The sequence below is a fragment of the Neodiprion virginianus genome, chromosome 3 (assembly GCF_021901495.1).
Source record: "Neodiprion virginianus isolate iyNeoVirg1 chromosome 3, iyNeoVirg1.1, whole genome shotgun sequence".
Classification (NCBI taxonomy): Eukaryota; Metazoa; Arthropoda; class Insecta; order Hymenoptera; family Diprionidae; genus Neodiprion; species Neodiprion virginianus.
Genome location: NC_060879.1, coordinates 28053403 through 28080645, shown reverse-complemented (window position 1 = coordinate 28080645; position 27243 = coordinate 28053403). Strand labels below are relative to the sequence as shown.

The following is a 27243-nucleotide window of genomic DNA, read 5'->3' as shown; positions in this document are numbered from 1 at the left end:
AGCCCGCGAGTTACTGATTCGCGTCAGAAGTAGGTATTTTTTAAATTTAATTCGAAGGAAATACGGCGGGTTGAGAACCGTGACACCTTTTACCGCTATCTGTCGGAGAATTGTGCTCAACACCCTGACAATTGTGACCGAGGTATTCCACCTTAACGCCAGTGAATGGAAGAAGTTTGTGACGTGCTTAACCCAGATTTTCCACCGTCAAATGCTCGTGTTTGTACAACAGTTTTCTTAGCATGTTATGGATGTGAAAATGTGCTAAATTTATCGTAAATTCATTTATTACTCAGGTGTTCGTGACAATGTGTGATAGCGCTAGCTGCCAGAACGTTAACTAGGTGAGTAAATGACTTGAGAAAATAATACGATAGTTTGGTATCGTCACAACGAGTTGGTAATATCACAGCTGGGAAGGTATTTTCTGGCTTCCGAGGTCCATATCACCTGTAATTTCCCGACAGGCATTCGCTACTTTGTGTGAAAATCATTGAAATTTACATTGTGTTTCTTGTTATGTAATTATGCGACCGTTTACGTTAGTATTGAAACAGATTCTTCACTCACAAGTTGCGGCTTTAAGACTCAATTCTTTTGATTCTGCATATATTTGAAACTTCATCAAGAACAAGATTGATGTATGGAAGGATTTATTAATCTTTCAAAGTTTAAAGTATTGTCACTGCAAACGAACCTTTTCTTGGGATGTATCATCGCATGTCTATACTCGTTGTTTTTCTTATCTTTTCCAAGGACCTTGACGTCTCGTCCAATTAGTTTAAATAAATTGATAAGCTAATTATGGACAGGATATCCTGTCACCCATTTTTACTCTTCAACAAAACACTTGACATTTCTAATAAATAATACTATACTACAACTGGTCAAGATTAGAATTCAATGAACTCATTCTTGATCGTCATGATGAATAGCAATATTATTTTTGTAATATCATCGAGTGATTAAGAATACAGTGGTTTTGAATGAACAAAAAAAAAAAGGCTTAGACTTGCACCTGTGCATCCTTAAATGCTGTTATTTTAAATTATTTGACGATGCTGCAGTTATTTTTCATTTAGCTTGCTCACGGCCTAATTATTTGCTGCAGAAACTCCAAAAATTTACCAGTGGTGTATGTACACCTATTGTCAATATCTTCTATTTTTTGTTCAGGTTTTAAATATCAAGCTTACGATAAGTGTGGTGTTGGAGCAGAAGTAATATGAACGTAAGTAACACATGGTTTATCGTACTGAACCATCCTACAATGTAACATAACAACTGGAACGAAATTAATTCTAAATTATTTTCCAGAATCCATATCGTGCGAGACCAGCTAGAGCTAGGGTGGATCATGCCGCGGTGTCAGGGTATGGATCTCAGAGTCAAAACACTTGGAGTTCTATGCAGCCTGAGAGACGATCAGGAATTTTGCCAGCGAATGTTTATCAGCAACAGCCCAATTCTCTGATTCAACCTCAGCAGCAGCAGCAGCAGCAGCAACAGCAGCAGCCACAACAGCAATCTCATGATCCCTGGGATTGGGGTACCGATAACGGTAATAATGGCAATAGTGATTCGTGGAATTCAAACACTGATCAAAAGTCAGAGTCTCTTCATCAGCTTTCTCAGCATCATCAATTTCCTTCTGGCCGCACCAATAATAGTCAAAGTATACAGAATCCACAGCAGGGAATGTATTATCCGAATTTTAACAGAAATAGTAGACCCAATGTACTTAATCAACAGCCTACTTCTGGTGGGAATATTCCACGGACGAGTCTAAGTAGAGAATCTACACCAAGTAATAAAGATGGTTATAATCAATACACGCCTTACGAATATAATCAGCCACCACAACAGCAACAGCAACAACAATATCATTTACCACCTAGGCCTAATTCTAAGTCAAGTCCTGCTGATCATTCGCAATGGTCTATCAGCAGTCAACAGACACCAAATTTACCGTCTCTTGGTAATAATTCAGGTGCTCAGCTGGATAACATCAAAAAAATACAGACTCCTCCACTTCCTCCTCAAACAAATACCTACAATTGGAACAATAGCGACCAACAGTTGGATCCTTCGCTTCGTAACTGGCAAAATCATAATGCCGGGTCAGTCAGTGGGTCCTGGCAAGAACCATCGTTGGTAGCAAACAAGCAACAGCCCATAGAAAATATTAATCAGTCTCAACAGGGGCAACAGACTTCTCAAACGTTTGATCCACCTAAGGAATATACTTCGCCAGGACAATCCGAATACTACACTAACTGGAACAGTCAACAACATCAACAGAGTAATTTGACTAATCAATGGCCCTCAAATTATTCACGCAATACTTCAAATGAAGCAACACAGCCTATTCTGCATCAGAATATGGGAACTACGGTTATGAATCAGTGGCAACAGCCAATGTTTCAGCCACCTGTTCCTGCTGAAGAACCAGTAGGCACACAATCCACTCCATCAATACTCAATCAAGCTGATCAAAATGTTCCTTCAAATCAATGGCAACCACGGCAACCTCAATATGAAAATGTAATGCCAAAAGATTGGACCCCTGCACAAAGGCCTGTGGAATTGGTAGCTTCGGAAAAGGATTCAATTTCTGCACCTCATCAACAACATGACTCTCTTGAATCAGCAAAAAATAATAAAAGTATAAACGATTGGCAACATGCTCAGTCTCCTCCGTCACATTTTGCATCATCAACAGGCTCTGCAGTTTCTCATACATCTAACACTGCGGAGCAAATTCTAAGTGGTAACAATCACAATAATGAAAGGAAGAGATCTGTGGGTATATTATCACCGAGTTCCTCGTTTGTAAATGACTTGCCGATACCAACAAAACCTAATGCAATTGAAAAAAAAATTTCGGATGAATCAAATTGGCCTGACGGTGATGTTAATGTAGCGTCAAATGCTATGGCTCAAAATAACACCGAGGCAGATTGGTCGACGACTGCGGAATGGGATACTATTCCCACTGCCGAGTTGTCTAGTAGTTTTAGTCATTTAAGGCTTTCTAACAAATCTAATAGGCAATTGGAAAATCAGACCCTTTCATCTGATATGCATTCCTCAAGTCACTCTACAGATGGCTGGAGTTCTCAACCTATTTCAGGGTCAGAAAATCCATCAGATAATTCACCACGTGAAAGTGTAGCCAGTGCACAGCCAGAACCCTACCGTGATTCAAGTGAAAGAGCTCATGCTTTAGAGCCTGAACAAAGTTTGGATAATCCACTTACCACATCTCAGTTTGAGCCTCAAGAACATGTATTACCTCAAACACATCAGCCTGAGAACAGTAGGGCTGCCGAAACTGTTCCACAAAATGCTGGGTATGATCAATGGTATGCGCAGCGCAATCCTGTGGCTCAATCAGAAAATAGTTGGTATCGCAATGATCATCAGGGTAAATCACAAAAGTGGATGCATGAGCAGAACATTGAAAATTATGAAAACATACAGCAGTCTACTGAGTTTGGCAACTTGGAAGTTGTTACCCCTGTCCTGCAGAAACGGAATATTTATGGATCGCATGATTCCATGAATAGGGAAACATTGGACAATGAACCAAAGGCGAGTGTCAATCAAATAAAAGAATCTAGTACTCCAAGAGACTTTCAAGAAGATATTAACAACGTAGAAGTACCTTCACTACTACAGACGCAACAATCTCTTCAGGTCGAACAGGTAAATTTCCTTTGCACGAATCAAACTGTATCAAATGTTTAGTTGATTAAAAGTGTTGAAAGTTGTATATATGCATCTACACTAACTCGCTTTCACAATGTAAGGATTTTGGTCTGAAACATTTAAAAGAAAGATTAATTGTAAGGGGAGTAAATGTTTCAAAACCCAAGTTTCAAAATTGCATAACTTCTGAATAAAATGTAGATAACACTGTATCAAGGAAAAAAAAATGAATGCCCAGTATGCATGTATTAGAATATCAATGAAGTTGAAATTTACAATGTTGTCGTAACGAAGCATTACCAAACAAACGATATTTTACAACTTAAAAACTGGTTTACAGGGTTTGTCACTGAAAAATGACTACATTCTGCTTTATATACGATTTACTGCATTAGTAACAACACTAAAATTGTACAACAGCAATTTTAAAAAATATTTCCTTATGTCGACTTTACAAACTTCAACCTCGTGAATCTCGAGTATTGAATTTTTGAAGTAAGACTCTTCACGTAACCAAACCAACAATTTATAACCGTTCTCAGTTTGATTTAATTTGACTGTACATCTCTGTAATATTTATATTAATTGCAGGCCCCTGATAATTACGAGTTCGCATCGAACGATAGAAACACGTTTTTGGAAACTGGTGAACTAACAGATTCTCATCAACAACACGAACCCACTCCACCTAGCCAAGATGACGAAAATGACGAAGTTCCTAATGATATTCCATTCTTAAGGGAAGTTCCTGGTCAGTCTAGTAATTCTGATCCTCGTCGAAACGATCCTACTGGGCAGGAGCAAAATATTCAAGTCGGTCCACGAAGCTTGGATCCTCGTAGAAATGATCCGTCAGGTCAAGAACACACTGTTCAATCAATAAGAAATATCAGTGATAGAACAGAGCGTAGAGATGTTCCACCTGGTCAAGAACGCAATGGTCCATTACCATCACGGACCGATACAGAGCTACCTGAACGTAGAAATGATCCTTCTGGCAGAGAAAGATCATTACCCCCTCAACCACCTAGAAACGATAGTGTAACAGACAATCGAAGAAATTTATCGGAAACTAGGCGAAATGATCCTTCTGGGGAAGAATGTTTGCAATCGCAGCCAGTTGTGTCAGAGCCAGCTGATCTGAGGGAAGTACCTGGCAGAGGAAACGAAAATGAAGAACCTGTTCAGCAGGCAGACAGCGGCTTGCGCCAAATTCCTGGTGGCGCATCGCCCAGTGAAGAAATTCAAGTGGCTAACGATAGGGATGATGCAAGAGTAGTTACTGGATCCCAGGAAGTAGCAGCCCTAATCCGTTAGTTCAGCATTGAATATTGCTTTGGTTTTTATAATGTGATTTTAAAAATGTTTGTAGTAGACGGAACGGTTGTTTATACATGAATATTGATTTTGTGGTGTAGTTGAAAGATACAAATTGTAATAACAGTCGAGTTTTAATGTAAATAATTTTTAGCTGCAAGTACGAAACATGATCAATCGAACGACTCTCTGAGCAAGCGGGAAGAAGCTGTTGGTGCTTCTTTGGGTGAGAGCCAAGGTGGTGCTGGGCAAATAACCAGAATTGATTCCTACGAAGAAGGGGATGATGAAGGATCGGGAAACAGTAGGGATGAGAGCAGAGAACGTCGAAGGGAAAGAAGTCCAGAACGACGTGGTTATGAATACGACAGAAAAAGTAGATAGTAAGTTGAGCCAATTCGAAGGCTTTGATGACATAGTATGTAAATTCAACTTAATCTATTAACTAATTTTATTTTTATGTTGATAGTTGTTATTTAAAATTTTTGATTCTTATAGCTACGATCGGGACCGTGATCGCGATTTCGATGAAGAATACTATTATGAATCCCGACGAGGAGGTGATTTTGACCGCACTTATAATTCTCGAGAAGATCTTGATCGACGAGAAGGTCCGTACAGAGATGACGAACGGCGTCATACCAGTAGGGACGATTTAGATAGACGGGGAAGAGATAAAGATGATCCAGATAATCAAAAAATAAGATCTAGGCCAAAGGATGACCTCGAAGATAGAAGGAGAAGGGATGACGACAGAAGAAAAGTACGAGAAGAATTAGATGCAAGAGGAAGAGACACCAGAGATTATGATCCTAGATATTTCCGAGACAGAGAATACACTGATCGAGACAGAAGAAGAGAGCCCGATAGGCGAGGGCGCAGATATGAAGACTATGAGCCTCGGGATCACTACAGACGAGATTACTATGAAGATCTGTATGCTAGAAAGTGAGATATTAATCAAATACTTAATTTTTTGCAGCTTAGAATACCACGATTTTAATTTTAAAACATGATAACGAATACCCGCATGATAAAGTATGTACAAAGTCGTTAAATCACTACTGAAAATTGTACTGCAAAGATTCAAATTATAATTCGCTTCAAGTTCGTTGTATCCTAAAAGATTATAAAAAATGACCAAGCAATACCTCTATTATAGCTCCAGGCCATCCAGTAGATCATCTTACAACGACAGAGATCGAGATTATTATCCTAGGTCAAGAGATCCACATTTTGGACATAATGGTACGAAAAGTGAAATATTCAATACTCAATCACTACCGTTTTTTTTGAAGCAATCACTGCTGAATAGTGACTTAAATGTCGAGAAAATTTACAAGTGTTATTGTTTGCTTAGTCTACGGTGGTGCATATGCGGATTATGGTGCAAATTATGGATCCAGTTATTACGCGTATTTGGAGAATATGCGACGAACTAATCCTGCTGCTTACATGGAATGGTATCAAAAATATTATGCCTCCCAACACCAACAAGCACATGCTGTTAGAGGAAATACTAGCTACCCTGAGGATAGAGCTAGTGTTCATTCAGGACGTAGCTCATGTGACGAAAGGTGAGCGCATATTAGTTCAATACATAAAAGTGAATTTACATCATAATTCCCATTTTATTTGATTGCCAACGATTTTTATGCAGCAACATTTTACCCTGAAAACATGTATTGTATACTTGAAATGTGTTTTGATTTTTTATCTTTGGAGCAGTATATTTGATTTTTTCAATTAATCAAAAAGGGTGCAGCTATTTACTTTGTGACAAACTATATCGCCCATCTATTACATATCAGATTGTTTGCAAATCCAAGTATCTGCTTCCACTCACCGAATAAGGCATTGTACGTCTCGTACTTTGGGTCCCCTGCGTGTTCAAGGAGTCCCTTATGGCGGCACAGCACCACGTGTCACAGTTTGAATAGGTGAGACTGAGTAGCCAGTGCACTCAGTTCAAGTTTCAATTCTTACGTATGCTCATTTGTACGGTGCTAGTTGCTTTCAGGCATAGTGCTGACTCCCTAAATCATCGTCTTACAGATGCTGCCTTCCACCTGTTGATATATTTTGAAGTAATGGTGATCTATCGTCGTAAGATTGTACAATAAGAATTCCTGCCTGTCCCTTCAATGTTAACTAAAAAATATCAATACTTTCATATGTATGTACCTACTCTTTACGCAAAGTTGGTGCTAAAATATGTAGATTTCTCGAGACTCTATTGAATATACAGGTTTCAGTAAATGCAGCAATTAGATTACTCGTTAGTAAACTTTCTTAGACTAGATGTCTAAAACTCCCCAGAATGAAGTTTGTGATACTATAAAATATCAATCACGATAAAATAGACTTGAATATTTCAGTATTGAACTTTTCAGGCAGAAGTTGTATTTCTATATTATTGTTTTGAAATTGAAGTATTGCTTATTAGTTAGAATATATTTAATTATAACTAATAATGATATATTATTTTCTATATTATTTTCAATTTTTTACTTATAAATATGTTGCAACGTTTTTATATCGTTGAAACATTTTTAATTTAGTTTATGTGACAGGACAACTGGAGACAAGCGTACGATAGGTGATATTTCCCTATTAGAAGATACGACAATTGGATCGGCAAGACTGACTCCAACCAAGTTTTCCACATCCCATGTTCAAGGTAAGCCAATTTTTAGATAACTGGCGAATGTCTCTGTGTCATTTATACTAAGTAAAAATTTATGAGCGTATAAGACTGATATAATCCTGATATTGTTTAATATCCTATCTAAAGATTCGATTTCTTGAGATTTCAATCGATTTGTTTATGTTATTTTGCTACTACCACCAAATTAAAAATGTTATACTACGACTTCATTAGAATCCTTTGAATTTTATATTTCGGGAAATATTTTGGGGCAAGCTATTGTATTTGTCGTGTCAATTTTTTAGCTAGTTTCTCCACTGGCTCGTTGGTTCACGTGCATGCAAGTTATCCGGCTGATGGAGAACTTGCTAGAGTGGATGTCCTTCGCGTGTCAAGTCTACTCGCACACGATCCTGTTGTACGAGAACTAGTGGCATATCCTGGCCCTCTGATTAAGCAAGTGTAATTAATATTCTCTAATTTAGGCATGCGTAGATAGTTATTCAATGAAAGATTACATGTTGCGTGATTGAATGCTGCAATACTAGAACGTGATTCGTTGGAATTAGTGTTTTTTATTAGTTACACACAAAAAATAAAAAAAATTACCGAATGGAGACAAAGTGACAAAATAATACTTTTATAGATAAAATTTCATTTACGAAGTTTGCAACTTCCCAACAATTGGTAATCTAATCTCGAATATCTAACATCTATTACAAGATGTAGTCTGTTGTGAATGCCAGAAACAAAATGACTTTTTTGCAAGTAACTTCAGTTTTGATAATTTTTTTTTGTTTAATTTAATTTTATAGTATCTGGCGATTCAAATAGGTTATTCATATTTTGATAATTTTTCAAATGATTAATATTATCAAAGTTTTTCATGTGCTAAGTATAAGAATCGTTATTTTCAAACTCAGCTCAGTATTTAATTTTCTGCTGTATTCGGTTAAAGATTTTTGTAGAAACATCGCGAACTAGTAAACGTATGAGCATGTGTTGTATTTCTATGTTCATAACACGAGTTTAATCGAGTGTTTGTTTGAATTTAACACAGGGGTGTGACTCACAAGAAGACTATCATTGAATACTGCGAAGCCAAGATTAAAAAAGCAGAATGCAGTGAAGATGTGGATGATCCGGCGTCTTATATATTGTTGTATAAACTTATGGTGATGCTGATTCGACAGAATGGGGTACTGATGCTTAAAACAATTACTGGAACATTTTATGTTATTTGGGTGTCGTATCTAAACAGAAATCACCACTAAACTTGACATATTTAATGTCTAGAATGTCGTTGGAGTTGACATAGCAGAATTATTGCTCTCGAATCAGAAGTCCTACCCATACACTGGAAAGCAGCGAGAAGTGCGGCTCAGAAGAGAATCTGTCATTTCTCAAAAGTCTGTTGGTACAAGCGGTGATGAGCTTAACAGAGACACCGTTACACCCTTGGACACAGACGATACTGGAAACCTAAATAAACCACTTTCCACTGATCAGGTCACTGATCACTTTAGGGAATTGCTTTTATATGGTTGCGGCCAAGAGGCATTGGGTAAATTTTCATGTTGATTCGGACTATAAGATTGTTAATTATGTATATCACAATATTCATACCTTTTTATTTCACTCTCTGTAGTTTTTAATTGTAAGCTTCTTTCGAATCTGCCTGATAACACAGTAAAGTTGTAAAATCTTCTGTTTTCTCAGAATATGCAATGGATAAGGGACTCTGGGGACATGCCTTGTTCCTAGCAAGTAAGCTAGATAAACGAACGCATGCATCTGTTATGACTCGATTCGCCAATGGCTTGATGGCAAACGATCCGTTACAGACTTTGTATCAACTACAATCTGGTCGAGTACCTGCTAGTGTTACAGTAAGTTATGTAAATCTGTTATTATTCCAAGAAGTCGGAAAGGTGAATGAGTATCGACATGTAGTGTGAATGATTTTGTATGTCACATAGTATTGACGCGTACGTTGTGTTATATAATTTTGTTCTGTATTTCAGTGTATCGCAGAGCCAAAATGGGGTGACTGGCGACCTCATCTTGCGATGATAATATCTAACACATCTCCTAATCCTGAAATTAATCGAAAATCGATTACAACCTTGGGCGATACTTTGTTTGCTCGAAATCATGTACACGCCGCCCACTTCTGCTACGTTTTAGCTCAAGTCGATTTTGGACCTTACGGAATGCCGAATAGCAAGCTTGTTCTGCTCGGATCGAATCCTCACAAACCATACAACGTTTTCGTAACAAACGAAGCTATCATGCTTACTGAGATTTACGAGTACGCTCGCAACCTTAGCGAACCTGGTTTTACGCTAATCGATCTGCAGACTTTCAAATATGGACTGGCTGTAAAATTGGTGGATTATGGACTCACTGAAAAGGCATTGTTATACATCGAACAAATTGCTGTAAATATCACTCGTGAGCCATCAAAATACCCGATTTCCTTTGTGGAAAAGCTTCACAACTTGGGTGACAGAATTAAGTACAGTGATCCAGTATGTAAGGATTCAATCGAAGATGTCGCTAATCTTGGATGGTTGAACAGCCTGGTAGAAATCCTCAATAAATACAAGGTGGGTGGAGTACCTACATTTAATGCACCATATTGACTCTTCGATTTATAAGAAATTATCGTAATGCAAACCATTGCTACTGTGACAATCTAATAAATTAACGTGAACTAAGTTTGTCGGAAAATTATACGAATTTTTGCTTATTAGAAACCACATAAAACATGTACAGTTTTATCCTTATTTGGTTTTTGATTATTTGTAACATCTTGTGAATTTATGCCATTCTGTTCTTTCTTTGTACAATAAGCAAAACTCCTGACAAAAGAGTTATCTATATTTTGATGTAATCGTCGTTGTTGTAAATGGTTGTATATCAACCTTGTATACTAGCTTTAAGGTTGATTTTAACATATTTTGCTTTCTTTGTTAACGGAATGAACTTTTACTCCATATAGTGATATTCGAATGTTTATGATTATAATAAATCTTAAATTGGCGTCATCTTAAACAGTCTACCAAAAATTAAATATAACAAATTATTAGCATTGAAATAGTTTAGGTGTAAGTTAATTAAGCTCTACGATCAGCAGTTTCATTGATCTACATCTTTTTGCACTAAATTGTTACAGACTGGTGAGATAATTAAAGATGGAACGTATGATGCACAAAATGATAGCACTAACCAACAACGAGAACAGTATGAAAGTCAGCAAACACAACAGCAGTGGGTTGTAGCTCAGTCTGAATATTCAGATGGTCCAACTTCTCTTATGGAACCCACTACATCCGACGTGAAAAGTGATTGGCAGCCAATGTCTTTGCCTAACGCAGTTCAAGATCCGTATATACCAAGCGGTCAAACTTCGCAATACATCGAAAATTCAGTTGACTCAGCTCAGCACCAGCAACCGCAATCGCAGGTAGATTATTGGAGACAGCAAAATTACACTCAACCTGAGTATAGTGCTCCAGATTATTCTACCGAGTGGCAACAACACTCGGAACAGCTCCAATATCAGAATGAACAACCAGACAATACGGATAATGTACAACAAGAATGGAACTATGAGGTACGGAATTGAGAGCTAATTAAAATGCATCATGTTATTGATGCACCACTATTTCGCTCTTTAACATTTTAACATTTCACGGAAAGGAAACCTTGGTTATTGTTTCTATCATTAGAGTCGTATCGAATGTTGAATAACAAGTGATGTTTTTTCATAATCTTGATTTATTAAAATCGTTGACATTGGTGAATATGGTTTCAACTTGAACTAGAATAGGATGAAAATTTTACACAGCATCTCAAAAAGAGTTTACCAATTCAATTAACCACATCATCTCTTTCTTGACACTTACTCATGGACAGTCAGAGAAGGAAGAGAAGCCACCTACGCCTGATGTAAGTAATCTCACAAGCACTTCGCATAGTACTCTCAGCTTCAATCAACTGTCAGGTGCTCCTACAGATAATTGCCTGCGTCAGCGTAAACCACTAAACAATCCAGACTTAAATGTCAGTACGAGTATTGAGGAAACTTGCGTTGCTCAAGACAGTTTTCCGCTGCTTTCATGTGTTACTGGTTTTGGTGAAAGTTGTAAACCACACAAGTCTTTGAAATCTGCAAAGTACCCAAAATTGTCATTATCATATCCAGAAATAAGGTCTGGCGATAAAATTAACTCAAAATGCACAAGAGTCACTAAAATTGGTTCAAAATTATCGAAACCACCTAGTTGCAAACCTGCTGTATTTTTGAAATGTAAACCGAAATCAATCGATCAGCCAGTGGCTGACCACAACTCAGATGCTGAGTCTGATGATAATCTACAGTCTGATAATTTTGATTTGCAAAAAAAATCGAAACTCCTAATAACTCAATCTATAGCTGCGAACAAAGAATTTGAAAATACGAAAGCAGTCCACCTCAGTGATTTAGATGTCCAGATTAATGATCGTAACTTTGAACTGGTTAGCCGATATCACTTGACAAATAGAAACCCACATTCGATTAATAACCCTAGGCGTGATAGCCAGAGTTTGAAACAATATTGCAATTTTGAAGAAAAAAAAGTAGTCAGAGTGGCACCTCATATTCGGAGTAAGGATATTATTTGTGACACCGTTGATGCATGGTCTATTGAATCTACTGCTCAATTTAGTGCAGATCGCTCACATTACAAACCGCTTATCTTTGGGGGAACATATCCGATAGATATGCCTTTGCGTAGAAATGCTATCGAACGTGCAAGGCAAATAAGGCAATATGTTCAGGATGGCAAGCACATCTCAAAAACTTTTGATATCGATGCTCCAACAAATGACAGTATTTAAAATACACCTTACTAGATCTTCAAAAAAATGCATTTACGATTTCATCTTCGACATATGTTTTCACGCATTTATCGTAGCGCTATTACCAATAGTTTTAATACATGATCATAGATTGTTGTTTTAAAAGTATCTCGACAATTCGTTTAAACTTCTCTGATAAGCATGTTACAGGTGTATTTGATTCAATTGGAATCAAAGTAAGGGTCTAAAATGTGGAAATCTTTTAATAATGTACAGCAGAATAATTTAGAGTGAAGTTCAAATCTTGATCTACTTTGTATTATTGATACAATATCTATTTATAAAATTTTATTACATATAAATATTAATATTATAATACTACTGTCACATTTATTATTACCATTATCGGTATTGACCCAAGGATCATCTTTATACACTTAACTATCTGCGTTACATATGTAAATAGATGCCTATAAAATGTATATGAATGTTACATAGTGAGTAATATGAAATAAAACTATTCTGTTGTACTAAAGTTGTAAGTTTTGCAAATGTTCAAGTTCCAAGAAAAGGGAAAAAATTATGTTTAATATGATTTTGATTGATCTTTTTTTTACTTCAAATGATATGAGTGGTTGATAAAAAATTTCAATGTGTTACTAATGAAGAGTTTCTTTTTTCTGAACTATTTTCAGCAATTAATCGATAATTAGTCAATGAAACAATGTCGCAAAATCTCTGCGTGAAGTTTAGATTTCTTTTTTTAATAATACTAATTAATTTTATTAACCATGTTACTCTATAACTGTGCTTGTGCTTATTTGATCAATCATAACAGCGTGGGAAACAGAATTCTAAATGTTATCTGCACTGTTAGTTTTTCCGTATACATATAAATGTATATATACGTACGCATATACAGTTATATATTCGTGTAAATTTTATTTCTTTATAGATGTTTAGAAAAATAAATGCATTTCAATTGAATGTCTGCAAAGTTGTTCATTGATCACTGTGATAACTACAGGACAGTAATAAATTTATCATACAATATTAATGTAGCCCTGTAACAGGAAAATGTAATTGAATTCTGAGCATCCTATTGCAGTAAGCAATGATTCACTTTGCACGTGGTTATGATAATGATGTACACATCTTGTTCCAGCCTCAGCCAGTGATAAGTATGGGACCATCCACAAATAAGCAATACGACCCGTTAGCAGAACTTGACGCTTTGGATACGCCAGGGCAGACTCCAAAACCAGATGGAGAAAAAAAGAAAGCACCTGGAAAACAAACGGAAAAGAAAAATTCTAGCAGTGGGGGTTCGTGGTTTGGAGGATTCTTCAGCAAACTTGCTCCAAAACCAAAAAATCAGATGATTTTACCTGACGATAACAACCCAGCAGTAAGGACACGATGATTGAATATACTTATTTTTCTGAATATAAACTGCACATTTATGTTGGCTAAGTTTGGGAAACAATTTTATATTTCATCTTTTGTTGCGAAGGGCTCGCGAAGATACTTGTGGTAATTGCTCAGCCTTAGTTGGAAAGTGGAACACTTAAAGGCCAGTATGGTGTGGGTTTAGTTATTGAAGAGTAATGGCTAACAGTTTTTATCCTGTAAAAATATAAGTGTACCTTACGCATTAAAATCGAACACATAAATATCCGCTAGCTGATATTCTGTTGAACTAGAACTGAATGTTCGATGGGGTAGTTTTTTATAATAAATCATTTTTAAATGTCTTCTTATTACTATAATACTGTTTAGACGATCCTCTTTCACACGTAGTGGAAATCAAATATATGGAAGCCTCTGGTGTTCTTTCTTTACCATAAATATCGTCTCTGCGATTCTGGCGCTATTTTAAAAAGTATCGATTGATTTGAGTCAATAAAATAACAGCTATCCAGTCTTCTTAACCTCTTGAATCGGAATTAAAGTTTCAAATGTACGACAAATATTTTGGTCAATTTTTTTATAAACCTTGTTGTAAAATGCCCGATGTAGTGTAATTTAGTATTATTTTTTGTTGATATTGTATACATATGCATGTATTTCAAGCACAGAGCTGGTGAATAGTCTCCATGATTGAAATTCTTAGAAAAATATTACCATTTTTACAACCTCAATAATCTCTGCGAAAATCTTACGAGAGAGTTGTATTGTATAAATCTGACAATAATACTTGTTAATTAGCAGTATTTCAAAATACCTGAAGAAAGAAAAGGTAAATGCTTCTTTTCCTTGTGTGTTTTAGATTGTGTGGGATGCAGTTAGCAAAAAGTGGACAAACAAAGATGCAGATGGTGAGGATAGCTCTGGTGCCTTGGCGCCTCCACCAAAAGCTTCGGAAATGGGTTTCAGACCACCACAAACGGAATCAGTGCTTCCGCCAATGACGATGCAGTTGTCTGGTGACAATAAAGTGGGCCAACTAAACGACAGTTCTAACAGCAATGTTCATAAACCACCTTCTGGAAACAACATGTTCAAAATGCCGAGAGGCCGAAGCGCAAGGACAAATTACATTGATATAATGAATCCTGGAGGATCTAAGACTGGTGGCGTTGCACCATCTGTAACACCGCCTATAGCTGCTGCTCCGGTACCTCTTGCTGCGTCATCGCCTCAATTTTTCATTCCTGCACCAGGTGGTACATTTTTTTCTCAGAATGGTTTACGGATCTGTTCCATCAGAAACCAACATGGTTTAACTTTTTTCAGTTAATGATCCAGGTGCTCCGGTTGACTTTTTGACATCTGCTTCAGTAGCCAATGGTGACATTACGCAGCAGGGGGTAAGTCATACCAAGAATATCATTTAATTTTTGTCGTTAATTATATTTGACATGCACAGTTGCATTCAATATACTGAATTTATAAGCAACAATACAGTTTCACGCATGTTTTCACTACATTTATATGCTGAACACAGTATAAAACTTTTTCTTTTATTTTCTCTTGCTCTGTTTCATTGTTGGGCATGTATTTGGAACTGTAATGTTAAAAAAAAATTGTGATATAGTCTGTAGTAGAGAGTACTTAATTTAAAAAACAACTCTTCTGTACAACGAATCTGAATCAATTGAGCATCTTACAAAGTAGTAAAGTCAAGCTATACAGAGACAGACTTATGATTGCCAAATTTCAATCAAATATTTTACTATTTGTCCGCTATTGAAAGCAATCAGCGTATGCGGCATTGACATGTTCCGTACACACTTAAGGCTCTATATATAATACATATTTTATGTTTCTCTTTGCAAGCAGTCTGGGGAGAAGAATGGCATAGCCAACTAACAATTGTTACAAATAGTAAGGAGACTTTATTAATTTGCGATTTTTTTCATTTTCACATTAAACATACATATATCGCTTGTTTCTGTTGTTGCAATTGTTGTACTTTCGACATTTTTTATTGATATGAGGGTCTGAATTCCACTGCTAGGAAATGCATTTTATTATTCTGCTATGATAGATTACGCAACCTTCAATCATGTGGTGTAAGTTAAATTTAATTAGAGAAGTTTGGGTAATTATAATTCAATCTTGCACCTGAATTCGGAAAATATTCCCCCTTCGTCTATTTCGAATTCTGGATGAAATAATTGTAGATATGTTTATATTACCACATCGAATTATGATTTATAGCACGTACATGTAAACACACGATGCAATAATTAAATAGCATGTACTGCATATCATACAACTCAATTTTCTGCTATGGAGGAAAGACTGAGTTTTGAGCTTGGAAAAAATTCATTGCTTGCTATTGTAATTTTGAAATTACTATATTTAAGCTAGAGTACCTTTCACATCCGCTAGTATCATGGTTTTTATGGTATCAGAGTTTCGAAACAAGTCTCATTTTGTTTGGTGTGTGTACTAAATATGCATGATGTCCCAGTGGTGTGTAAAACACATTACTGTTTGTTCAAAATCTTATAGACTAACTGTCACGTTAGCTCTTCTTAATATCTGTTTATGCATTACATGGCATTGATATCGAAGTTGACATGGACATGATGACTTAAACCATGTTTACGAAAATAGATATGAAACAGTAACTTTGGATTCTTACAAAATTTCTTGCAATAAGCTATTCAACATGTTTCTGCTTGCTGAACGCTCAATGCACTGTAATAAAGTAGATTACGAATTAGAATGGCTTAGAGGCAATATCAGTTCTTGAGACAACGTTATTGTGTTGTATGTGCAATTCAGCTCTCTCGGTGGAGCTCGGCAAGCTCGCTTTCACGAGAGGTACAGAGCTACACTATGAGGGATCCGCGTCTCCTTCAACAAGAAAAGGTAATAATTCTGACGTCTGGCATTAATTATTTTAATGTGCTTGGCGTTATCTATTATAGAGGCATTATGAATCTTTATAATGTTTTTAAATCTTCATAATCTTCAGGTTATTCTTCGGAATTTCACTATACAGTAAAAGTATTAAAAAACATTAGATATGTGTAAGGTAAGATCAAAGTAGATTGCAGACAGTATTTTTTCGCAAATGCTTTTTCAATTTTTCTGCTTTTTTCTTATTAGTGTTCAACAGTTATTTAAACGAAAATTATGTTGAAATTCTTGAGAGTTATCCCTTCTAAACATCAAGCTTACAGTTTCACGTTAATACTTTGTTGCATGCATGGTTTCAATATCTAGCTTATACATACTGCTGTATAAAAATTTAAATCTTACTCACAGCTTAAAAATTCATTTATGAAATTAGAACTTATCCCAAATCATCTCATTCGTCCTTATGCGTATCTTGATCGTCGATTTCATACTCTATGCTAATGAGAAAATATTTGTGCTGACAAGAATGCTTTACATAATATGTAGAACAAAGAATCTAACATTAAATTCATCAATAATGGTGCCGGTTTATAGTTTACAAATATTCATGGTGTTGGTTAGTAGAATTCTACTACAATATGTTAGTGAAATGCTGCTGAAAAAATTCTCTTGGGTAATTGAATTTTGAAGAAGTTGAATATTTTATATTAACAATTAGCAGTATGATGGCTGCACTAGTTTTACCAGTATTACTTTTTCCGTAATGAAATAATACATTGCAACTGTTTGTATTAATAATTTCAAATTATACTTGATACATCTATCATTTTTATACTAGGCACAAGTTGATGAGCACTGCCTACAGCACGTAATTTTAGACGTTCAAGGTGAAACGGAAGAGAGTTAAGCAGTATGATTATGCTGGATTAACTAATTATTAAGATAATAATATCTTCGTGTATACAATCACAGAAATTACCATAAAGAAATTGTTGTATTAACATAATACAAACGCTTTTATTTTCTTAATCACCAAGTGAAGCTCGAGAAAAAGTTTCTGGAATTAAAATGAATAATAAGTTTGACATTTTTACATGTCCAGACTCCATTATAGAAGGATATACTAAAATTAAAAAGCTGTTCTTAAACTTGATTTGTCCTTACTTCTTATTTGTTTGTACTGATTATCAAAATGTGTTACATATTACAAATCTCGAAGCTTGTTTTTTTTTATATGACATAATATATGGTAACTAGAACGCGTTGCTTTATGTGCTCTATTACTTGACGTACTTTTCCATGCTTACAGGGACCAATGATGTTCAATCCAACAGACGTGAAGGATTCCACTCTCAAAAAGGCGTCACGAAATAGATATCCACCACGATAAGTTTGCAAGTTGCATCACGTAGCTTGAATAACATTTTTATACATTCACATAATGAACTGAATAACAGGGCGTTGAGTCTAGCATGTTCATGATTAAGTGGTTATACTACGACTAGCTAGGAAAAGAAAAAAAAAGAAAACAAGTTGCATCTTTTCTTGCGAGAATATTAGTAATGTTCTTGACATGAAATGATCAGAGAAATGGCTATAGATTTTCGGCTGCCAATTGGGCTTTCAGTCCCATAGTTACTAATTATAAGTAGGAAAATGTTATGAATTTTTAAAGAAAAGCTCTGTAATATGGATTGCTCTGAGTATGATGCAAAAGGCTCACTTGAAAAATTCGTTTTCGTTTCTACTTGTTATTTTATAAACTACAAATGTGTAGTTACTTTCGTTAGTTTTCAAGTTTTAGACTACTTTTGAGTAAAGGATTCCATTAGGTGTGTTTATATGGTATCGGTTTTTTTATTTAGTTGAAATTTGATTCGATTAGTCGAAGCACTGAGGGTTGAAATATGAAACTTTTCAGTGCCTTTTTGTATATAAATTCTAAACCGCAAAATTGTATGTGTAGTTTTATAATACAGTCTTGAACAATATTATTACTGGACAAGGGGGGATATCTATACTGAAGATAAATAAAACACTAATAAACTTATCTAGTTTTAAACAGAAATTGGCGGATGAATTTTTTGCAATAAATTCCTTCACCTCAGGTATCTGTGCCTATCTGGAACTGAAATCATTGTCCTTTATTTAATGGTAGTTTCAAACTAATTTCCATTTACATTCATGAATGTTTAAATAATAATTTTCAAGAGTTGATTAAAATTTATTATGTCAATCTTATCGTACGCTTATACAATTGGTTTATTTGTTGAATTTCACCAGAAACATTTTTCACATCACTGTTAAAACTGTTGTTCAGAAGCTTCGAACTACTGTCACAATTAGTTTGTTGACAGAAGCCTTTGTTTTTACGGCAATATTTAATAAGCTTGTTTGTCGCAAGCTTATGAATAGTGAACTGTATGTTCATTTAAATCCTCGATTCAAGACAACTGTTATTGGCATGCTTCACAAGCTGTACGAATATTTCGATACTAAATTGGTAGCACAACTTTTTGAGTGAAAATGTGAGTAAAAAATTACTACACTAACCGTAGAGTAATAATAATTCGGTTAATTGAAAGAATAGAAAATAATAATCTTAAGAACTGCCGTTCAATGCTGTTCCAATGGTGCTCTCGTACAGTTATGTTACGTACAGTCGTATCAAGTTGGTTCATAGTGTTTTTTTTTTTTCAATGTGGCTTACACAGAACGTCGTGGATAAAAGCTGTACATTTCCTTATGACATTATTTGTAAAAATGAGCAGCTTGCACTAATGATGCTCGTTAAGATTATATCAATTCCGAAATAGCTCATTTTTTGGTACTTTTTATTGTCAACGATATACGATAGTCATTAGTGAATATTTCAGCAATTGTATGTATTTAATGAATCGGGCCTCAATGGTTGATGGCCTAGCACTCCTGCAAGTGAAATGCCTGGCTTCTTTTCCATACTATGCTATGCTTATACCATTAGAGCTTATAATTCGACTGATTGTTAGTTGTCTCTTGTTGAAGTCTTAATTCACTCGCAAACAGTCGAACAATATTTTCCAAATTGCTCGAACTAGGAAGTTGAAATAATTGTAATTTTATCATGCAGGCGATATTTATTGTAAATAGGTAATTGGTTGTAATTTTTGAAGTGAACTTCTGCCAAAATGATGAAGAAATGATTCTTTTAATTCGCTCTATGTTGGAGCGTAAAAAGTACCATAAACGTATGTTATTATACGGTTAATAATGGCAAAGGCAGTCTGAATGATTGATTCATAATAAGATATAAACAATATAATGTTGATTATTTGAATATGGAATATCAAGCCAAGGTAATCAATTAAAAATGAATTTTTTTCGCCTATGCTACTGTTTACATTAAAAACACTTTTATAGTCATTTCCTGCAAGTAAAGTAAGTAGTGATATTTTAAGGAAAGAAATGTCATAACTTTCGAAAATATTTCAATCTTTGTTTTCTATGTTTGATTTCATGTTGTGTCACAATTGTTTAATTATTTATTGATTCTGTAGGATTCGTACTATCGATTTAATTCAAATTTATACATATATAAAAATATTTTTTGTGTTTGAGTCACCATATGTTATTCGAAATAATTGGAATTAGCAGTCTGCAGCTATAAAACTATTAATTTTTGTATCAAACTTTTAGTTTAAATAGTGACCCAAATAGTGTTTATTTTAACTCTAGCAGACAAGTTGAATTTGTACAGAAAATAGATGTTAAATTATTAATAGCCCTCTAGCTACTTGAAAGAAATGCATTCCCGAATGTCGTGCTGTAAATTTTCACTATTGCTTTGACTTGGGGATAATGACAATTCATTCGATTCCGTTCGTTTGTTATATTTTATTTTTTTACGAGCAGAGGATTCACCCAATTCGGTCATGCTAATCACCTAAAACTATTCGTGAGTTTAGGAGTTGTTGAGAATATTTCCTTTAATTGCTGGATACAAAATCCTCACCATGTTTTTTGCTCATATAGCGATATGTACTCATACCTGTGAGTGTACCAACTAGAAATTACGTTGAAAAACCATCTTATGCATAGGCTGTTGATCAAAACAGACCTGACACGATATCTGTGTTGTTATGAAACGGAAGTATTACGTGAGCTGTATGTTACGTATGTGTAAGTTTGGGAAGAGATGTGATTTGGTTTGAGATGTAACATATTATATTATATTGCAATTCATCCAGAGTTGATGTGCGTTTATGGGTAGTACAGATAATGTGTATTATATATGATTATATTAATTAATGTCATTTACCACAATGATAATAAAATGTATTACGAAATCTACGCCCTACTTTCATCATTTTTCTAGTATCCGTGTTATCAAGTAGCTCATATTTGTGTTCAGGTCTATATTGTCTTTAGTAAATATTGTTTGAAACGAGATTGTTGTTACGGGTAATTTGCAAGGGTTTAATTTAGGTAACTTAAACCTGAGCGTGGAATTACCTAGCTATAAGTTATGTCATGGTCAGCTGTCTAATTTTCATTCTCGTATTAAAAATCATATTCATTTGTCCTTTGAAAAAACAATCATAAATGAACAACAAAGTACCAGGATTATACTCGCTTGGAACAATATATGTACAGAATGCTATACAAGCTACTTGTCTACCTAACGATTTCGTAATATTTGTATTATTACGTTAATTATGAATAAATGTTTATCTTAATATGTGGAAAAACTTGATTCTTAAATTTTGGGACAATGACTTTGGAGAATACAAGGCCCGTTTTCATATCGCCGGATGTAGTTTTGTGCACAGAAGCATCCGGGATTGCATACCTGTGGGTAAAATAAAACGATGTAGAACAGTCTCTCTTTGGGATTTGGTGAATAAATCAGATCAACTCGATACGACTCACTTCAAGGCAAGAGACTATCACGTTACGATTATTGCAATTCCTCACACAACCCGATGCTATACCGCAGCTGTTGTACACCTCGTTAGTGCCACAATGATATTGAGCTACGAGTTTTAAAACATTATTAAAATGCAATATGATACCTTGGAACATTGCATATGGATAAAACAAATATGGGATTTTTTTAAGATTCTGGATTTCACCTCACACTTCGTCAGAACAACTATGATATTTAGTTCCGAATGGTGTGTGAGATGATCTCTTTACAATATTACAGATAGTAAAAATTACACGTACCTGCTCTAACAGTGATGAAAACTGCAGTAAAGATTTGCACAACTATTATAGCAGAAATATATAGTTTCATTTCGATACAGTCTTTATCAACTTCTGCAGAATTTGAAAATCCTCTTTCCTTTTGGACTGAAGTATATTCTGTTTTGCTTTGTCTTATATACCTTTTATCACCGGCAAAATACTGTTCAAGCAGTTGCAGTTATCTACTGCCCTCGTTGCCGTAAGAATAATATTTTTTACATTTATTCTATTACAGCTGATATTTTCAGTTGTGCATTGCACGAAGTGCAGTATGTAAAGCGAATTTTTTTTCGCTTTGCAGATATCTAGGTGACCTTCTTTTGAATCGCTGATTTGAAAAACATCAGTTTGAGCTTATCAGCAACTTAATTTGCAAATGTAAATCCGAGTTATAAAATCGTTTGAAATTCTAAATGGGTCAAATACGCGAGTTACGTCTTAAAGGGTTCATGAAATAATAATAACATAATTTGATTATGTTCTATCTAATAATCATTTTCTCTGTTATTTATGAAAAGTACAAGTAACTCCTAAGGTTTCATTTCATAGGTGATTTTCTATCTTTTACACTAGTTTCAGTTTTTACGAAGAGGAATTCCTTAGTAATGCGCGTTTTTAGTAACGAGAGTTTTTCAGTTTATTATTCTGGTGTTTTCACCTTGGAAAGTGAATTTTTCAAAATTTTAACGACTTGTTTCGTCCCTACGAATATCAAGTATTAATGATTATTATATTTCCTGCAATCATGTTTGTAAAAACTTGTTTGGGCAAAAATACAGTTCCTTTGACATTCTTATTCTGTCATACATCAAAATGCAAATATCTTCGCAGCTTGTTTTCGAATAATGAATAGTAATTAGTTGAAAAAGTTTAAGAATGATAAATCAAATAATGCTTCGCTTCATGCTAATGAATATGATAAAGCGAATGTAAGGTACTTTAACGAATTTCAGGCGGAGTGAACAAATTCAAAATTCAAACACGCGAGCCTCTATTAATTAACGCATTGGCGCTGCGGTTCGATGTTTCTAGTGGTCCAGTGACAATTCGTAGCTGCACGCAGCGATGACACGTATGTATACCTGGTATATCTATAACCAAATGAGCCGACTAGGAGGAGATGTGTCAATGATTTTGTTCAACGATACTCTCGACAAAACAATCACCGATAGTTGAAAACAATCCAACATTCATTTCAAAATACCATCACTCATGACGACCAAGCGTGGCGCATTGTTGGTCTTAGAAGGATGCGACAGAGCTGGAAAATCTACGCAAGTCCAAAAATTGGTCACGGAGTTGAACGCACGTGGAATATCAGCCGAAGTTCGGAGGTTTCCCGGTACGTCAGTTTACCTGGGTGATAAATGTTAATAACTATTCTTCGTATTGCAGTTTTGAATTTACCTTGTTTTTCGATAATCAGTTGTACGGGTTTGTTTACATTTTTAGCATCTCTCTTCTCTTGTTCATACACTTTGATTCTGGTTCTGCGCAATCGATTATATAGGTATATATTGTATGTATACGGCATCTGCTTACTTTACGTTTATACGGATCAATGACAACTGTTTGAATATCGATTTCCAATTTTTCGTACTCCCTAATTATTGATTGACTAACAGCTATTGTTGTCATTCTCGATTCACATACATTTACTGTCAAAGCCAAGGTGCAAGATATGTTATAAATTATGTTTACGTGTCTTTTCACATTTGATTGCAAACTGAGATCTAAACAGATGTTTTACATCACATCGTTGTAAAAGTAAAGTTTTCACATTGTGGGCAATGAAAAAGTTTTTAGGCAGTTTCCCATCTTTTGTTTAGAATCAGGAACTATATATCGACACCGACGAATGTCATACTTGCATGGACATGTTATTCACATTTTTTCTTCCCTCCTTTACCCGCACATCGCTGATCTCATCCATCTCGTCACATCGGGCAATTCATCAATTGTACGGTTGCATTTTGGGATCTTCATTATTATAATAATTCATCCCTCGTTTACATGCAGTGGCAACTGCTAAATTTCAAATAGCTTTCACACATTATCGGTATTTCTTTACAGACAGAACCACCGAAGTTGGTAAGATTATAGACAAATATCTGTCACGAGTAGTGGACCTTCCTCCAGAGACTGTTCACCTCCTATTTTCATCAAACAGATGGGAGAAGTATACAGAAATGAGAAAAACCATCCTCTCTGGCACCACACTGGTCGTCGATAGGTGTGTACAAGCGAATGGATGGGCAATTTCCACCTGATATGTGTTAGCAATTTCAATTTTACGAATGAAACAACGAATTCTATTCTTGGATGAAGGTACGCTGCCTCTGGAGCTGCTTATACTGCAGCAACAACGGGGAAAGATCTCTCCTGGTGCAAGGAACCTGACCGAGGGCTTGCAAAACCTGATTTAGTAGCTCTCCTTGAAATTAGTGAGGATGTACAGGCATCACGTGCCAACTGGGGAAGCGAGCGATTTGAACGTAGTGAGCTGCAGCAAAAGGTTAGCTCCAGTCTTCATCAGTTAATGGACGAGAGCTGGGTAACCGTCGATGCTAATGATGATATTGATAAAGTACATGCAAAGTTGTTGGCTCTGGCTCTCTCTGCGATAGAGATGGTAAAAGATAAACCTTTAGGAGAGCTTTACGATTCTAAGCCACTTTGATGAAGTTTGCATTCGAAAAATACTGTATAGATTTCCAATTTATTTGTCTAGACTCACATAGATGGGACAGAAAATTTTTTTGCACACTGAACCAAATTGACAGATGACTTGATAAGTTTATTTCCTGATCCGTACTACTCTGGGCACATTATAGGTCTTATCATGACTCAATATTGATCACAGTGACAACTGATAGTTATTTTATGCTCTGTAAAGTCATCAGCAAAAGGATGTGTAGTGTGTTATATACCAGTTCACAATTACCAATGGGTGAATGTTTTCCTACTCGTATGTGATTTTTCAAACTTCACTCGCGTCATTAATATGCTTAGAAATTCTGCAGGAAGTCCTTGCAATATCCTCGATTCCATTTCTCCCTGAAACTGAATATTATAGAAATATTGCACGAATTGACGTCTTCGACATCCATAAAAAATTTTTCCTTATTTATCAGTCATCCAATAAAATTCTGAACCGATCTTTCAAAGTTGTAGAATAGCATATTTTGTGATATTAGCATTGCTTTCATGTGCGTGTCAGCACTTTGTTCTTACTGCAACTATTCTGAAGGGAAAGCCTAAGTTAACTTTGTACCTCATCGTGACTGTTGTAATAGCTGCCAACGGAAATTGTCTAAAATCAATTATACCCAATGATCAAGCGTTCTGCAGACATTCCGATATTTCTCCAACGATTGTAGAAAGTTGAAGAAAACATTACCCGACTTGTTTTTCTGCAAGTTTTTCGAAAATTTATTTCATTGTTTATATGGGCCAGTCCACCAATTGTCAACAATTGTAGAAAAATACTAAAGACAAAATGCGTGCTTACAGTTTAACGTCGGTAACAAGACTGTTTTTGAAATAATCTTGATTGACGCATCAAGCTTCTTCATTTCACAACATATGAGAGCTCTTATATGTCTTTTATCTATGATGAATACTAGATCATTAGAGCAAGACGGATGATTTCACCCTTAGTAACAGTATTATTAACAGTCCTTTGTCAATTGAACGTAACTCATGTGAGATCCTACGACCGTTCCACTCTGAAAATTTGATTTCCTTACTGCAAAAATCTCAGGTTTCACACGTAAAACTTAAAAGTAAAATCAATGTTGGTGGCGCATGAAAAAAACAGTTTTTCGCCGAAAAATGTATTTTTGAGATAGATTTAGAAGAGTTATCCAGAAATGAATAACACACTCGGAAAGGTGAGAATTTTTCACATAAGACACCCATTTTTTCATAATTTTTTTTTCTGCCGATAACGATCTGAAACCCATTCGTGTTTAAACCTTAATTAGGTCAAGATGATAAACTTTGATGTGGCATTTCTCGCGAACGGTAAGTCCGAGAAGGTTCAAACTTGGCGAAATTTTCAATCTTAGTACACACTACAAATTGATTTTTTGACGTCTCGTTCATTTGTTGATAATTAGTGGACTGGCCCATATACAATCACATATGTATTTACTTTCTTGCATGCAGCTGCGATTAAAATCTCGTGTACCAATCTATTAATTTCCTCTGGTTTGATTCGACTATAATAGACTTGCAAACTCCCAAAAGGAAAGGCAATCAATAAAGTACAGAAAGACCATGAGTAGCTGACCGATATTCGATGAGTTGGTAACTCAATGCCAATAACTTTCTCGATTGTTTTATCTCAGCGTTTCAATCCCTTGTCGATGACAACCGAATAAGACCTAATAATTCACACATCATGGGATTGTAACTTTGCGTAAGGCTCAACTTGGCCAATTCTTTCCGGCCGCATTAGCAGTTAAGTCTTGGTCTGAAGATAAGTCTTGAGCCGTCACGTTTTACGTGGTGTTTGGATAGGAATGAGACGATATCGCTACTTGAACATTGGTATTCAACTTTTTTTGGTACAAATATCATTCATGTATCTCCATTTTTTGGGGCCACAAACCATTCTCGAAAATCGATTAAATAAGGATAATTAGAGAAATCAGTGAGTGCAGAAATCGGGTTTTCTTTTGGTGTTAATTGAGCGATAGCGAACAATTCTTCATATTTTCTTTTTTTAAACGTTTTACACAAATTCGATATGTCTCATTCGCATTAAAATGGAGATATTTCGAGTTCTTTGGCTGTACCTTCAGAACCTGTGGTCTGATCAACTTCAAACCAGTTCCAATCGGTTACTCTCGAAAAAATACGTCGATCTTAGTGTAAGAAATAATATATGTCATTACCGTTAAATTATACGTATGATGCAAAAAGTGGAGAAACCAACAATAATGAAACACGTACTTCCGCCTACAAAGAACCACGTCGTTTTTATGAATGGTATGGCAAATAGGGATTAATAATGTTGTAGATACTTTGAGACTAAATTATAATCATCACAGTGTCAAGAAACACTTGAAAAAACGAAATAAAATGAACTATTTTCCCACCAAGCTTCGCCACCGTAGCAAATCTCTATTAATTTTTATAAATTTACGGATGTTGCACGATGCAGAAGTCGAACC

At 35.4% G+C, this 27243-nt stretch overlaps 2 protein-coding genes across 12 annotated transcripts; both read left to right on the top strand.

The window, feature by feature from the left end:
* Window positions 1–27: 27 nt before the first annotated feature.
* LOC124301168 (uncharacterized) lies at window positions 28–21166 on the top strand. 11 transcript variants are annotated; one of them, XR_006907418.1, is made up of 22 exons: window positions 28–344; window positions 1177–1231; window positions 1318–3708; window positions 4303–5023; window positions 5183–5411; window positions 5527–5976; window positions 6191–6276; window positions 6389–6605; window positions 7590–7708; window positions 7981–8137; window positions 8736–8874; window positions 8972–9239; window positions 9395–9564; window positions 9700–10284; window positions 10854–11294; window positions 11597–11629; window positions 13689–13931; window positions 14793–15186; window positions 15260–15333; window positions 15806–15850; window positions 16760–16846; window positions 18147–18199. XR_006907418.1 is itself a non-coding variant. In XM_046755918.1 (21 exons), the coding sequence occupies exons 2-21, from the start codon at window positions 1226–1228 to the stop codon at window positions 18225–18227; spliced, it is 6879 nt and encodes a 2292-aa protein (XP_046611874.1). In that variant the 5' UTR covers window positions 28–344; window positions 1177–1225; the 3' UTR covers window positions 18228–21166. The 11 variants fall into 11 exon arrangements, 9 of the variants coding, with proteins under 9 accessions (XP_046611874.1, XP_046611873.1, XP_046611879.1 ...); XR_006907417.1 differs by having other exon boundaries at window positions 15803–15850; XM_046755918.1 differs by lacking the exon at window positions 15806–15850 and having other exon boundaries at window positions 7602–7708; window positions 18147–21166.
* A 1928-nt stretch (window positions 21167–23094) lies between these two features.
* Window positions 23095–27171, top strand: LOC124301173 (thymidylate kinase). The gene is made up of 3 exons (XM_046755930.1): window positions 23095–23405; window positions 24137–24296; window positions 24392–27171. Exons 1-3 carry the CDS (start codon window positions 23276–23278, stop codon window positions 24741–24743), a joined length of 642 nt encoding a protein of 213 aa, XP_046611886.1. The 5' UTR covers window positions 23095–23275; the 3' UTR covers window positions 24744–27171.
* The last annotated feature ends 72 nt before the right edge of the window (window positions 27172–27243 follow it).